The 16,400-nt window shown below is 45.9% G+C and overlaps 1 protein-coding gene across 7 annotated transcripts in view; it reads left to right on the top strand.

Moving 5' to 3' along the window:
- The window catches only part of NF1 (neurofibromin 1), a 399,313-nt gene that overhangs the window by 214,578 nt on the left and 168,335 nt on the right, over positions 1 to 16,400 (top strand). For all 7 annotated transcript variants that reach the window (XM_069757802.1, XM_069757799.1, XM_069757798.1 and 4 more), the window contains one exon: positions 15,807 to 15,904. In XM_069757802.1, the coding sequence (XP_069613903.1) occupies positions 15,807 to 15,904 (98 nt within the window). The remainder of the gene's footprint in view (positions 1 to 15,806; positions 15,905 to 16,400) is intronic.

Below are 16,400 nucleotides of genomic sequence, written 5' to 3'. Positions count from 1 at the left end.
TCCAAAGCTGTTCACCCTAAATGAACTCAGGAACCCTCCGCCGCCGATCCCAGCTTATACCAGTGTACCATAGTTCCCCTGAGTGGGTTTCATCACTGCCACATCCCATGGCTTCTCTGATCAAGAGATTGAAGCCCGCCGTGAACACTCTGTGGCTCGGAGTGCTCGCAGAACCGATATATATGGTTCCTCCCCTACATGGGAGCCGTCGGCTAGCAGGGGCCGCAAATATTCTAGAAACATACAGGCATCTAGAAAATGGAAGCTTCATTTCCTGATCTCCCTCACCAATGATTTCCTGAGAACAAGACTCTGATATGGATCGGATACTGCCTTGGATCTGGACTCACTAGAGCTTCAGAAAACGATGGATTCGCCTATTTATATCATCAACCAATCTCTGTTGATTGATGAGGGCATCGGTTCTACTCTAGATCAGGCAGTGTCCCTCATAAGGAGACTAAACTCCCTCGCAGAGCATTTGTCATTTCACCCGGACAGGAAGCGTCCGGATAAGCGATCCACTGGACAGAAGCCTCTGCAAATGCAGTATCCTTTTTCAGCCAATATGCAAACACGTGGGGTGTCCCCTCCACGTATACCCCGCTACGACGTGGGATGCCATGCCTGGTCTGATTCTTAAAGGCGACGGGTCCTTTTAAAGGGCACCGATCTCCCCACACCATCAGTAGACGAGCACATGGAGTGTCGCTTCCATGTATACTCTTCTGCAGCCAGGTCTAACACCGGAACCAGCCCTGTCCACCCGGTGACCTCAACTCTGTGGATGTACAGTGGCACCATTTTTTGGCATCCTAGCACCCCCTCTGCATCTCCACTATTTATATTTGATGCAAGAAGGCGGACGATCCCTCTCTACTTTCCTGTTAAGAGGGTGGTGGATCGAGGGTTCATCATTTTAACTCTGCACTGTCAAAAGAGAGCGGAGGTAGCAAGAAACAGCTTTTCCTGACCTTCTGGATGCAGCCGCGCATTCTGCCACTTGATTAACTGGGTAGAGCCTCCTGTGGTTTGTCTACCAGTATTCCTGCCCGATGGGTTATCAATTAAAATGACAACGGACGGTCAGATAGCAAATCTGGTTCGGTCCGTCTTGCAGCCTCGGGTTGAGTGCTCTACTCTTCCTTAGCCACCGCATGGGTTGCTTGAGCAGTGGTCTCCTGGTCGGAGACCTTAACTACTTTGATTCACATCAGTAACCTTTTCCTGAAGACAGTACAGCTGGTCAATCAAAATTTATTCAGTCGCCATGACAGCACAACGAGAGAGGGGATCCGCCCTTCAGGGACAGGAAACCTCAGACATAAAAAGGGCGGCACCTCACTCCCCCGCCAGTTGGTTTCCTGTCCCTGACAGTGGAACCTCTTCAGACAGGCCCCGAGAAGAGGGTCGAAGAAAAGAATTTATCCCACGCCTGACAGGCCGATGCAGGTAGCGGGGTCCCCCTACCTCGGCCTGGTCAGGTAGATGGAAGCACCACACGGCAGGGGCACTGTTGGTGTAGGTGTCGGCAGGAGGAAGCGGCCCGAGGCAATAAGGGCCTTGCTTCTACGACAGCTGCTTTTTACCTGGGGGTCTACAGGGTGCCGCTTCTGCTGGGGCCTCCGGGGTCGGTCCGCCGCTTGCGCTGGGGTCTGCGGTGGCTGGAGAGAGCTGCCGTCCTTGTCCGGCGCGTCTGCTCTCAGCGCCGCAGCGGCGTCTGGAAGAGGCGTGTCCGGATGACGTCGTGAGCGGCGCGGGGCGATGACGCGGCCGCGCATGCACGGTAGCGACCTCTCCTAGCTAATGGCGACGCCCGGCGTTTGGGGAGGGATTTTTTGGCCACGGGGGGTCCAGCGCTTTAAGCGGGCGCCTAGCGGTCACGACCCTACCAGTGCAGTACCGGTCGTCGGCAAGTGATTTCCCTGCTGACCCCCATCCGGGGGTGGTACCCAGGGGGAGGAATTTAAACGGCGTACTGAAGCCTCAGCATATTCCTGTCCACCATTTCCGGTATGGAGTCTCTGGAAGGAACACCGCAGCTGGGCGGTGAGCAGCAGCAGTCACCTGAACAGCCTTTGAGCAGCTCCCAGCGGCGTTCTAGTGGCAGTAGTCGTGCTGGTAGAGCTAAAGAGGCTCAGAAATCAACTAAGTCCTCAGGCCGTAAGGAATCTCCGGCTAAGAAGGACCCCCCGATCACGGTACCATTCGCTGCAGGGATGGGTAAGTGAGCTTCGTGAAAGTACGTTTTCTGATAGCTGTCCCTCCTTGTATTCCCTCTCTCCTTATTAGGGGAGGAAATCTGTGTCCAAATCCAAACATAGGGAGTGTGCCATCTGTACGGAGCCGCTTCCAGATGGACATAAAAAGAAATTGTGCAGCATCTGCATTCAACGGTTAATTGAGGACGAGGCCCCTGACCTTACGTCTACTCTTAGGGATTTGGTTAGACAGGAGGTCAGAGATTCCATGAGGTCTCAGAAGACAGTTTAAAAAAAGAGGAAGGAGATATTATCCCCAGCCTCAGATGTGGATTCAGACACGGGTGGTGTGAGCTCGGATTCTCATCCGTCATCATCATCAGAGGACGTGGAATCTAGTCGAACCTGTCTATCACTGGATAGGATTAACCGCTTAGTCAAAGCTGTCAACAACACTATGGGCATTGAGGAGACCCAGGCGGAATGTTCCATCCAGGACATAATGTTTAAAGGCATAGATCGCAAATCCAGAAGAGTATTTCCGGTAGTTGATAAAGTTAAGTCACTGATTACGAGAGAATGGAAGAAACCCGAAAGGAAGGGGTCACTCCCACCAGCATTCAAAAGAAGGTATCCCTTTGAGGAAGAGGCTTCTTCCTCCTGGGACAAGCATTTGTCATTTCACCCGGACAGGAAGCTGGATGCGGCGGTGGCCAAAGCATGTAAAAAAAGTCTCTCCCATTCGAGGATCTGGGAAACCTAAAGGACCCGCTTGATAGGAAAGCTGAGGTATTCCTTAAAGGAGCTTGGGAAACGTCAGCAGGTTCCCTGAGGCCGGCGATTGCGGCCACCTGCACTGCCCGGTCGTTGATGGTATGGCTGGGTCATCTAGAAGACCAACTCATGGATAAGGTTCCTAGGAGCGAAATCCTGTCATCTATGTCTATGATTCAGGATGCAGCAGCCTTCCTTTCGGATGCGTCAGCCGATTCCGTTAGGCTAGCCGCAAGGTCCTCAGCACTGTCTAATGCAGCCCGTAGAGCTCTTTGGATAAAATGCTGGCCAGGAGACTTACAGGCCAGATCGAAACTATGTGGCATCCCCTGTGAGGGAGTTCATTTGTTTGGCCCAGTGCTGGATGAGCTTCTAGAAAAAGCGGGTGACAGTAAAAAACGATTCCCTCTTCTAACAAGACCCTTCTATAGACGGGACTACAACAGAGGAGGGCCGTATCGCCGAAGATCGGACAGAGATTCAAATAGAGAATCGACCAGATATAACTCTTACAGAAGAAGAGGTAGAGGTTACATGTTTAACTCTTCTAGAGACTCTAAAAAGCCTCAATGACTGGCGGCCCAGGTGGGCGGTAGGCTGTTGGCCTTCTACCCAGCCTGGTTGAAAATCACCAATAGTCCATGGATACTCAGTATCATTAAAGAGGGGTTAAAGTTCCAGTTCCACCATACCCCCCAGGACAAATTTAAATTAACTCCTATCCGTTCTTCTCCCGCAGAACAGTTGGCGTTGGAGTCAGAGGTTCGAGATCTCCAAAAAAAGGGGGTTCTCGTTAAAGTACCTACGGAGGAACAAGGTACGGGGTTTTACTCCCCTTTATTCCTGGTAAAGAAGCCAGATGGGTGGGTCATATCGTACCATCATCAATCTAAAGGGCCTGAATGTATTCCTGCTGATCCCATCCTTTAAAATGGAATCTGTGAAGTCGGCAATAAAGCTTCTTTTTCACAATTGCTTCATGGTTGTCTTAGATCTGAAAGACGCCTATTACCATGTCCCGATACATGCAACTCATCAGCGCTTTCTCAGTGTGGCGGTTTCTTTTGCCGGCACAGTAGAGCACTTTCAATATCGGGCACTTCCCTTTGGTGTTGCAGTCGCACCTCGGGTGTTCACTAAGATTATGGTGGAGGTTATGGCACACCTTCATGAGCAAAACATACTAATAATTCCCTACCTGGATGATTTATTGATCGTTGGGCGTTCAGAGGTACACTGTAAAGAACAGTTGGAGAAAGTGATGGCAGCATTGCACAACTTAGGATGGATTATCAATCTCAAAAAATCGCGTCTTCAGCCCTCAATATCACAGCAGTTTTTGGGTCTTACTGTGGATTCGAGTCAGCAGGAATGTCGCCTGCCAGACTCAAAAGTTGATTCTATTCGTCGGCTGGCCTCCAGGGCAATTAATAATCCCGTAGTCTCCTTAAGAAGTGCTATGTCACTCTTAGGTTCACTTACTACTTGTTTTCCGGCGGTGATGTGGGCACCGTTTCACTCCAGGTCTCTGCAATGGGATGTTCTGCATAATTTTCGGCGGCTGGGCGCTAACCTTGATAAAAAATTTTCCCTATCTGTAGAGGCCACGGGTTCTCTAAGTTGGTGGACGCACATCCCTAATCTGCGTAGAGGTGTACCTTGGACAAATCAGATAACACGAGTGATAACAACTGATGCTAGCCCCACGGGTTGGGGGGCACACTGGGAAGACAATTGCATTCAGGGTCTGTGGTCCCAATCTGAGCGGGACACGTCCTCCAATCTGAAGGAATTGATGGCGGTAGAACGCGCCTTGGATAGGTTCCTTGTACCTTTGCAGGGTAGACATGTTAGACTACTCTCTGACAACCAGGTGACCGTTGCTTATGTGAACCACCAGGGAGGTACACGGTCTAGGTCATTAATGAACGTTACAAATTGTATTTTTCAGATGGCCGGAAATCACCTGCTCTCCCTTACGGCCCTTCATATAAAGGGAAATCTAAATACCATGGCCGATTATTTAAGCCGCAACGAGCTCAAACAAGGGGACTGGTCTCTAAAACCGGCTGTCTTCAATCAGATCGTGCGGTTGTGGGGATGTCCAGAGATAGATCTGTTTGCCAGTCGGGGAAACAAGAAACTTCATCAATTCTGTTCCCTAGATCCAAGGGACAACCCGTATGCAATCGACGCTCTTCTGATCTCCTGGAACTTCAGTCTCGCCTATGCTTTTCCCCCTCTGAATCTGATTCCTATAGTTCTGAGGAAAATTCGGGAAGACAGGGCCCGAGTGATATTAATAGCTCCGTTTTGGCCCAGAAGGTCATGGTTCCCATGGTTGAGAAGCATGTCCATTTCCCAACCATGGATCCTCCCAGAAATTCCAGACCTCCTCTCCCAGGGTCCAGTCCTACATCCACGAGTAACCAACTTGCACCTGACAGTGTGGAACTTGAGAGGTCACTTCTGAAAGGGAAGGGATTCTCTCAAAATCTTGTAAATACTCTGCTTAAAAGTAGGAAAGCCTCCACGACTAGCATTTATGTTAGGGTATGGAGGAAGTTCCTATTAAGTTCAGGAGCACAAATCGATCAAAAATCTGATATTGCTCAAATCTTAGAATTTTTACAGAAGGGCCTAGAATTAGGCTTAGCCACCAGCACCCTTAGAGTTCAGGTTTCAGCTCTAGGGGCACTATATAATTCCAACTTAGCCAGTAATCACTGGATAACAAGGTTTTTCAAAGCGGTCACCAGATCCAGGCCGGTTGTTAAACAAAAGATAGTTCCATGGGATCTAAATCTTGTGCTCTCGGCTCTAACACAAGCTCCGTTCGAGCCTATTGACTCTGTTCCAATCAAAATCCTGTCGGTCAAAACAGCCCTCTTAGTTGCCCTTACATCGGCAAGAAGGGTTAGTGATCTTCAGGCATTGTCCAGACAACGTCCATATATGCAATTTATGGAAGATAGAGTGGTGATGAGGCCTGACCCTCTTTATCTTCCAAAGGTTGCGTCAAAATTTCATAGATCCCAGGAGGTGATCTTACCTTCATTTTGTCCTAATCCCTCTAACGATAAGGAGCAGAGATTTCATTGTTTGGACGTACGTAGATGCCTTCTCAAATACATCTCAGTAACAGACACCTGGAAAAAAGACCACTCCTTATTTTTATCCTACCAGGGGGTTAGGAAGGGACTTAGGGTATCAAAAAATACGCTAGCCAGATGGATTAGGGAGGCGATATCTCTTGCTTATACCGCAGGTGGCGTGGAAATTCCAGAAGGTATAAAGGCTCACTCCACTCGTGCGGTAGCCACATCCTGGGCTGAGAGAGCAGAAGTATCGATTGAGGACATCTGTAAGGCGGCCACATGGTCTTCTCCATCCACCTTTCTTAGACACTATAGATTAGATCTAGGTGGCTCCTCCGACCTCACGTTTAGGAGAAGGGTGCTGGAGGCTATTATCCCTCCCTAGTCACTTTTTCATTTCTCTGAAAGTCTCTCGTTGTGCTGTCATGGCGACTGAATAAATACGTACGCTACTCACCTGGTAGCAGTGTTTTTTCAGGAGCCATGACAGCACCCTTATATTCCCTACCCTCTTTGCTTATGGGTTCAACACTTCCTTTAGGAAATTCTTAAGTTTATTCACTGGGTGAATTGTACCATATATTAATATTGTTTATGTGCTACTAACCTAGAAGGTCCTTTCATACTCTGTAAACCAACTGGCGGGGGAGTGAGGTGCCGCCCTTTTTATGTCTGAGGTTTCCTGTCCCTGAAGGGCGGATCCCCTCTCTCGTTGTGCTGTCATGGCTCCTGAAAAAACACTGCTACCAGGTGAGTAGCGTACGTATTTCTTGAGCGGGAGACTAGCTTGTTCAAGCCTCTTGGATGCAGCTAGTTGCGTGGCGCTGTCAGCAGCAAATGCCATTACACCCAGAAGGGCATTATAGCTCAGAGTATGGAAGCATACTCTGTGTTCAAAAAGCCTCTGACATCACTCCCTAGGATTGCATGTTTCCTATAGACCCAACCAGCAGTGGATGAATTGTCCAGGACGGTCTAGATCTAAGGGATCTTGGTTCCAAAAAGGGGGACCGAAAAATAAGACTGATCCTGGACCTCAAACTTTTACCAAACTGGACATGGTCCTCCTTCAGATGGAGTTCCTACACTCAGCCATTACTTCAATGGAAAAAGGGTGGATTTTCTGGCATCCACCAACATTCTTGATGCTTACCTTCACATTTCTTTTTTTTCCCCTCTTCAAAAATTCCTTCACTTTTCCATTCGCAACCAACATTTTCAAGTCACAACCTTGTCAACCTTGACAACCCTGAGTGTTCGCGAGGGTCATGGCGGCTGTCATGTTCCTCTTGCACCCTAGAGGTGTGGTCTTCCTGCCCTATCCGATCGACTTTCTAGCTGCTCTTCCAGGACTACGCTGAGTCATCTATATCAGGGGTCCCCAACTCCAGTCCTCAAGGCCCACCAACAGGTCATGTTTTCAGGATTTCCTTTGCATTGCACAGGTGATGCAATTATTACCTGGGCAAGACTAAGGAAATCCTGAAAACATGACATGTTGGTGGGCCTTGAGGACTGGAGTTGGGGACCCCTGGTCTATATCAATTGCTAAACCCTCTCTCTCCTGGGCTGGCAGCTTCATCTAGACGGGTTTTTCCTCTTTTCCAGCCCAGCAGATATCCTTTTTGAGGATGACCCTGGACACTTCCAGAGGGTTGGTATGTCTCCCTTGAGACAAGGCCGTGGCCCTTCAACTCAGAACTCACTTACTTGATCACTCATTTCATTCGATTTGCTGGGAGGGTCATGAGGAAAAAAGGTGACAGCAATAAAAGCTGTTTCCTTCGCTCCGTTCGTTTTCTGTAGGTCAAACAGGCTTTCAGAGGATAGTCTCTGAGCTTCTTCCTCATCCAGGGGAGTTCCTTCCGGTTCAATGATTATTAGTGACTGCCGATGCCAGCCTTCTTCTCCCGATCTTTGTTCTGGCATCTGAATGATACGGCTAGTCCTACAGCAGGTCCTCTGCCTTCTGGCGGGTCATCCCTTCCGAATTCAATTGGATAATGCCACGGCTGTGCCATTTGTCAATCATCTAGCAGGTACCCTCGGTGAGGCAGCATGGACGAGGTACCTCACATTCTCTGATGAGCTGAGATCTATCATCCGGTGATCTTGGCAGTACACATCCCAGGAGTAGATCTCTGGGCGGTAGACTTCCTCAGCCATCAGGGTCTTGCCTCAAGTGAGTGGGAACTTCCCCCGGATGCCTTCCATCAGATCTGTCTTCACTGAGGCACTCCAGATGTAGATCAGCTGGCGTCCAGACTGAACGCCAATGTACTCGTGTTCATTGTTCGGCCTCAAGATCCAAAAGCCATTGCAGTGAATGCTCTGGTTCTTCCGTGGTACAATTTTCCATACCTGCTCCCCCCCCCCCCCCCCCTTCCCCTACTTCCCAGAGTTGTTTGGAAGCAAGAAGGCCCCCAGTGGTCCTGGGAGTTCCACACAGAACACGTTTGGTTTTTTGTTTGCGGAGCTAGTACTTTTTCCGACTTATTGCAACGAAACTGCAAGTAGGGACTTTCTCGCAGAGAGTTTTCACATGTGGGCCTTCCCTTTCACATACCACTAGATCTTTGGGACCTTAAAGGGAACCTGTCACCCCTCCCCCCTGGCGTTTTTAACTGAAGGAGCCACCTTGTGCTGCACTAATGCTGCATTCTATCTAGGTGGTTCTTTTAGTTGGTGTCCCTGCCAACGCTGAAATAATTGTTTTTATAATTTGTCCCTCATGCCTCTATTTAGTCAGGAGGGCATGTCTTCCCTCCTGACACAAACTCCTCCCAGCCATCACTCGGGGCCCCCCGGCACCGCCTCCATTTCCTTCATGAACGTCCCCGGCGCCTGCGCTGTAAGTTCGAAGGGCCGCACAAACTGTGCATGCTCAAAAAAAAGAAAAAAATGGTCCTCGGAGTCTTACAGTAGACTTCTTTTTTGATCCGGATAGACTTTACTATCAGGGAAGGTCGCCCCTTTTTTTTCTCTGCGATCTCGTCATCCAGACAAGTCTTCGGAGCTAGATGCTCTGTTCTTTCAGACTTTTCTCCTTATTACCATCAAGGCAAGGTTGTCCTCAGGCCATCCCCGTCCCTTGTTACCATGGTGGTATTGTATTCCCAATGTTACGAGGGCATCGTTCTTCCTTCATGTCTTTCGGCACCAGTCCATAAAACAGGAGGGATGGGCTCTCCATAGTCTGGAAGAAGTGAGTGCTCTAAGTAGGTACGTATCGTGCACGGCGTCCATCCGACGGTTGGACACCTTATTTGGGCTTCCTGACAGTCAGAGGAAGGCTTCCTGACCTTTACAGGAAGGGTTTAGCCATTTCATCGGCCATGTTAGCCTGGTGGATTCGTTACACCATCCAAAGAGTCCTTCTGGGTTAGACATCAGCCTAACTCCACTACACGCTGTCGATAGAGGTTTCTTTTGCTCTTGGCACCAGGCATCGGTAAAGCACGCCTGCAAGCTTGCGGGTTCGTCCAATCTGCATGCAGTCTTGAAGCATCATAATTCCCAGACTTCCGCAAATGTGAGTCTGGGTAGGCCGACTCTGCAGGCCACAGTGGCGCTCTTGCAAATAGCGGTTACACAGGGCCTGATCTTATGTTGCCCCCACCCAGGGACTGCTTTGGGACATCCCACGGTCTGTGTCCCCCAATGAGGCGAAGGAGAAATAGGGATTTTTGTTTACTCACTGTAAAATCCTTTTCTCCGAGCCATTCATTGGGGGACACAGCTCCCACCATGTTATTAGCTTCTGCTCGTTTTATAGTTTGACATGCTATACTCTCATATATAATGATCTCCTACTGCTTTTGCACTGAACTGGTTAGCTGAGAGCCAGCAGGAAGGTATATGCTGCAGGGGAGGAGCTAACATTTTTTTTGTATCATTTAGTGTCAGCCTCCTATTGGCAGCAGCATACACCCACAGTCTGTGTCCCCCAATAAATGGCTCGGAGAAAAGGATTTTACTGTGAGTACACAAAAATCCCTATTTTATTTTTGCGGCTCTACATTATAAACCTCTGTGAAGTACTTGGTGGGTCAAAGTGCTCACCACACATCTAGATAAGTTCCTTAGGGGTTCTACTTTCCAAAATGGTGTCACTTGTGGAGGGTTTCAATGTTTAGGCACATCAGTAGCTCTCCAAACGCAACATGGCGTCCCATCTCCATTCCAGTCAATTTTGCATTGAAAAGTCTAATAGCGCTCCTTCCCTTCCGAGCTCAGCCATGCGCCCAAACAGTGGTTTACCCCCACATATGGGGTATCGGCGTACTCAGGACAAATTGTACGACAACTTTTGGGGTCCATTTTCTCCTGTTATCCTTGGTAAAATAAATCAAATTGGAGCTGAAGTAAATTTTGTGTGGAAAAAAAGTTATATGTTCATTTTTATTTAAGCATTCCAAAAATTCCTGTTAAACACCTGAAGGGTTAATAAACTTATTGAATGTGGTTTTGAGCACCATGAGGGGTGCAGTTTTTAGAATGCTGTCACACTTGGTTATTTTCTATCATATATACCCCTCAAAATGACTTCAAATGAGATGTGGTCCCTAAAAAAAATAATGGTGTTGTAAAAATGAGAAATTGCTGGTCAACTTTTAACCCTTATAACTCCCTAACAAAAAAAAATGTTGGTTCCAAAATTGTGCTGATGTAAAGTAGACATGTGGGAAATGTTACTTAAGTATTTTGTGTGAGATGTCTCTGTGATTTAAGGGCATAAAAATTCAAAGTTGGAAAATTGCGACATTTTCAAAATTTTCGCCAAATTTCCATTTTTTTTCACAAATAAACGCAAGTCTTATCAAATAAATTTTACCACTATCATGAAGTACAATATATCATGCGAAATCCGTGTCAGAATCATCAGGATCCGTTGAAGCGTTCCAGAGTTATTACCTCATAAAGGGACAGTGGTCAGAATTGTAAAAATTGGCCCAGTCATTAGCGTGCAAACCAACCTTGGGGCTTAACCCCTTTCTGCCATTGGACGTAATATTCCGTCCATGTGGGGTGGGCCTTAATTCCCAAGGACGGAATATTACGTCCAGCGCGATCGGCCGCGCTCACGGGGGGAGCGCCGCCGATTGCGGCCGGGTGTCAGCTGCTTATCGCAGCCGACATCCGGCACGATGTGCCAGGAGCGGTCACGGACCGCCCCCGCACATTAACCCCCGGCGCACCGCGATCAAAGATGATCGCGATGTGCCGGCGGTGCAGGGAAGCATCGCGCAGGGAGGGTGCTCCCTGCGTGCATCCCTGAGACCCCCGCAGCAACGCGATGTGATCGCGTTGCTCCGGGGGTCTCCTACCTCCCTCCCTGCAGTAAGTCCAAGATGGCCGCGGATCCGAGTCCTGCAGGGAGGGAGGTGGCTTACCAAGTGCCTGCTCAGAGCACTTGGTAACGCTGCACTGCTCTCAGACAGATCGGTGATCTGACAGAGTGCTGTGCAAACTGGCAGATCACCGATCTGTATTGTCCCCCCCCTGGGACAAAGTAAAAAAGGTAAAAAAAAAATTTCCAAGTGTGTAAAAAAAAAAAAAAAAAAAAAAAAAAAAAAAAATATTATTCCCATAAATACATTTCTTTATCTAAATAAAAAAAAAACAATTAAAGTACACATATTTAGTATCGCCGCGTCCGTAACAACCCGACCTATAAAACTGGCCCACTAGTTAACCCCTTCAGTAAATACCGTAAGGAAAAAAAAAAAAAAAACGAGGCAAAAAACAACGCTTTATTATCATACCGCCAAGCAAAAAGTGGAATAACACGCGATCAAAAAGACGGATATAAATAACCATGGTACCGCTGAAAGCGTCATCTTGTCCCGCAAAAAATGAGCTGCCATACAGCAACATCAGCAAAAAAATAAAAAAGTTATAGTCCTCAGAATAAAGCGATGCAAAAATAATTATTTTTTTCTATAAAGTAGTTTTTATCGTATAAAAGCGCCAAAACATAAAAAAAATGATATAAATGAGGTGTCGCTGTAATCGTACTGAACCGAAGAATAAATCTGCTTTATCAATTTTACCAAACGCGGATCGGTATAAACGCCTCCCCTAAAAGAAATTCATGAATAGCTGGTTTTTGGTCATTCTGCCTCACAAAAATCGGAATAAAAAGCGATCAAAAAATGTCACGTGCCCGAAAATGTTACCAATAAAAACGTCAACTCGTCCCGCAAAAAACAAGACCTCACATGACTTTGTGGACTCAAATATGGAAAAATTATAGCTCTCAAAATGTGGCAACGCAAAAAATATTTTTTGCAATAAAAAGCGTCTTCCAGTGTGTGACGGCTGCCAATCATAAAAATCCGCTAAAAAACCCGCTATAAAAGTAAATGAAAAAAATGTATTTATTTCCATTTTCCCATTAGGGTTAGGGTTAGGGCTAGGGTTAGGGTTGGGGCTAGGGTTAGGGTTAAGGCTACAGTTAGGGTTGGAGCTAAAGTTAGGGTTTGGATTACATTTACGGTTGGGAATAGGGTTGGGATTAGGGTTAGGGGTGTGTCTGGGTAAGAGGTGTGGTTAGGGTTACCGTTGGGATTAGGGTTAGGGGTGTGTTTGGATTAAAGTTTCAGTTATAATTGGGGGGTTTCCACTGTTTAGGCACATCAGGGGGATCTCCAAACGCGACATAGCGACCGATCTCAATTCCATCCAATTCTGCATTGAAAAAGTAAAACAGTGCTCCTTCCCTTCCCAAGCTCTCCCGTGTGCCCAAACAGGAGTTTACCCCAAGATACTCAGGACAAATTGGGCAACAACTTTTGGGGTCCAATTTCTCCTGTTACCCTTGGGAAAATACCAAACTGGGGGCTAAAAAATAATTTTTGTGGGAAAAAAAAGAGATTTTTTATTTTCACGGCTCTGCATTATAAACTGTAGTGAAACACTTGGGGGCTCAAAGTTCTCACAACACATCTAGATAAGTTCGTGGGGGGGTCTAGTTTCCAATATAGGGTCACTTGTGGGGGTTTCTACTGTTTAGGTATATTAGGGGCTCTGCAAACGCAATGTGACGCCTGCAGACCATTCCATCTAAGTCTGCATTCCAAATGGCGCTCCTTCCCTTCCGAGCCCTCCCATGCGCCCAAACGCTGGTTCCTCCCCACATATGGGGGATCAACGCACTCAGGACAAATTGGACAACAACTTTTGGGGTCCAATTTCTCCTTTTACCCTCGAGAAAATACAAAACTGGGGGCTAAAAAATTATTTTTGTGGGAAAAAATTTTTGTTTTATTTTTACGGCTCTGCATTATAAACTTCAGTGAAGCTCTTATTGGGTCAAAGTGCTCACCACACATCTAGATAAGTTCCTTAGGGGGTCTACTTTTCAAAATGGTGTCACTTGTGGGGGGTTTCAATGTTTAGGTACATCAGTGGCTCTCCAAACGCAACATGGCGTCCCATCTCAATTCCTGTCAATTTTGCATTGAAAGGTCAAACGGCGCTCCTTCCCTTCCGAGCTCTCCCATGCGTTCAAACAATGGTTTATCCCCACATATGGGGTATCAGAGTACTCAGGACAAATTGTGCCACAAATTTTGTGGTCCAATTTCTTCTCTTACCATTGGGAAAATAAAAAATTGGGGGCGAAAAGATAATTTTTGTGAAAAAAAATGATTTTTAATTTTTGCGGTTCTGCATTATAAACTTCTGTGAAGCACTTGGTGGGTCAAAGTGCTCACCACACCTCTAGATAAGTTCCTTAGGGGGTCTACTTTCCAAAATGGTGTCACTTGTGGGAGGTTTCAATGTTTAGGCACATCAGTGGCTCTCCAAACGCAACATGGCGTCCCATCTCAATTCCTGTCAATTTTGCATTGAAAAGTCAAATGGCGCTCCTTCCCTTCCGAGCTCTGCCATGCGCCCAAACTGTGATTAACACCCACATATGGGGTATCAGCGTACTCAGGACAAATTGTACAACAACGTTTGGGGTCCATTTTCTCCTGTAACCCTTGGTAAAATAAAACAAATTGGAGCTGAAGTAAATTTTTTGTGAGAAAAAGTTAAATGTTCATTTTTATTTAAACATTCCAAAAATTCCTGTGAAGCACCTAAAGGGTTAATAAACTTCTTGAATGTGGTTTTGAGAACCTTGAGGGGTGTAGTTTTTAGAATGGTGTCACACTTGGGTATTTTCTATCATATAGACCCTTCAAAATGACTTCAAATGAGATGTGGTCCCTAAAATAAAATGGTGTTGTAAAAATGAGAAATTGCTGGTCAACTTTTAACCCTTATAACTCCCTAACAAAAAAAAATTTTGGTTCCAAAATTGTGCTGATGTAAAGTAGACATGTGGGAAATGTTACTTATTAAGTATTTTGTGTGACATATCTCTGTGATTTAATTGCATATAAATTCAAAGTTGGAAAGTTGCGAAATTTTCGCCAAATTTCCGTTTTTTTCACAAATAAACGCAGGTAATATCAAAGAAATTTTACCACTATCATGAAGTACAATATGTCACGAGAAAACAATGTCAGAATCACCGGGATCCGTTGAAGCGTTCCAGAGTTATAACCTCATAAAGGGACAGTGGTCAGAATTGTAAAAATTGGCCCGGTCCATAACGTGCAAACCACCCTTGGGGGTAAAGGGGTTAAGGGGTTAAAAAGCTTTTTTTTAAACATGAGTCTAGATGTTAAACACTATAGAGGGCTTGGCTAGGCAGGGTATTTAGCAAAAAATAGCGTAATGCTGGTGGGTTGGAGGGCATGGGTGACCAGCCAGGATCCATCCATCCAGGGTGGTTCAAAAGTAGGTGGACAGTATGTGTAATAGGGTTATGAAGGGGGAGATTTATCAAACATGGTGTAAAGTGAAACTGACTCAGTTGCCCTCAGCAACCAATCAGATTCCACTTTTCATTCTTCAGACTCTTTGGAAAATGAAAGTTGGAATCTGATTGGTTGCTAAGGGCAACTGAGTCAGTTTCACAGATCTCCCCCAAATCTGTTTTCTTTTCAGATAATTCAGATAACCCATAATGGCAAATAATTTAAATACAGATCAAAGAAAATGGATTTTAAGAGTACTGGAAATCTCAAAATGCTGAAACATTTAGAGCATATTGGGTTGAAACACTTGGTATTCAAGCCCCAAAGAGACAAACCATTTACAGCATTCGTGACAATTTAGATGCCACTGGCTCAGTCCTTATGGCTCCAAAAACTGGTCCACCCAGAACAGCCTGCACAGAAAATAACTTGTTGCTGAAACATTTGTTCAGGGTCCAAAAAAGTCCACCAGAAGAGTCTCTTTAGAATTAGGAATCTTGATGAAACATAATACCCAAAGAGACTTGTGCAAAAATGTTTCTCGAAGCGTAAGAAACAGACTTCAAAGCTGTGCAAATTGTGATGGAATACAGTTTGAGCACCTGCGTTGATAAAATTTAAGGGCTTTTGTTTTATTGTTCAAAATAAAATGTAATTGTCAATGTTATGCTTGTGTTAGTAAATATAATTTTATATATAAATCAAAATAAATGTTATTATTTTCTATCCACCTACTTTTGGTCCACCCTGTATTTTAGCTTAGTATGTTGTGTCACATAATGTTTGGCTGTCGGACACAGATTGTGAGCCCCTTAGTGACTGGGACTGAAAGAACCTTACTAGTGCTAAAAAAAACCCCTGAAAATTGCTCATTGATAAAGCCAAAATATACCTACATTAATCATTTTATAATGCAGATTCTTCAAAGTATTGCCAATCACGTCCTGTTTACGAAAGAGGAGCACATGCGTCCATTTAATGATTTTGTGAAGAGCAACTTTGATGCGGCTCGAAGGTAAGAGATCCTATTTTCTACAATCGTATCATTATGAAAGCTATAGTAAATAAATTCCTGTGTTTAGAACCACAGCCACAATTTTTTAACATGTAATCAGCACATAGCTACCGTATTTTTCGGACTATAAGGAGCACCTAGGTTTTAGAAAAGGAATTTAGGAAAAACAAAAACTGAAGCAAAAAATGTGGTCAATTCTGTACTTAAGATCACCTATCCTGGTAAATATGGTCACCTCATCAATATCCTGGTATGCATGGCCCCATCCTTATTCTGGTATGTATGGTCCCATTCTTATTCTGATATGATTGATTAGCCCCATCCAGTTCCTGGTATGATTGATTGGCCCCATCCCAGTCCTGGTATGATTGATTGGCACCATCCCGATCCTGGTATACATGGCCCCATCCTGGTATACATGGCCCCATCCAGTTCCTGGTATGATTGATTGCCTCCATCCAGTTCCTGGTATGATTGATTGGTCCCATCCAGTTCC

This window comes from Ranitomeya imitator, chromosome 3 (assembly GCF_032444005.1).
Source record: "Ranitomeya imitator isolate aRanImi1 chromosome 3, aRanImi1.pri, whole genome shotgun sequence".
In the NCBI taxonomy this organism is placed as follows: Eukaryota; Metazoa; Chordata; class Amphibia; order Anura; family Dendrobatidae; genus Ranitomeya; species Ranitomeya imitator.
This window is presented reverse-complemented; position numbering and strand designations above follow the sequence as displayed.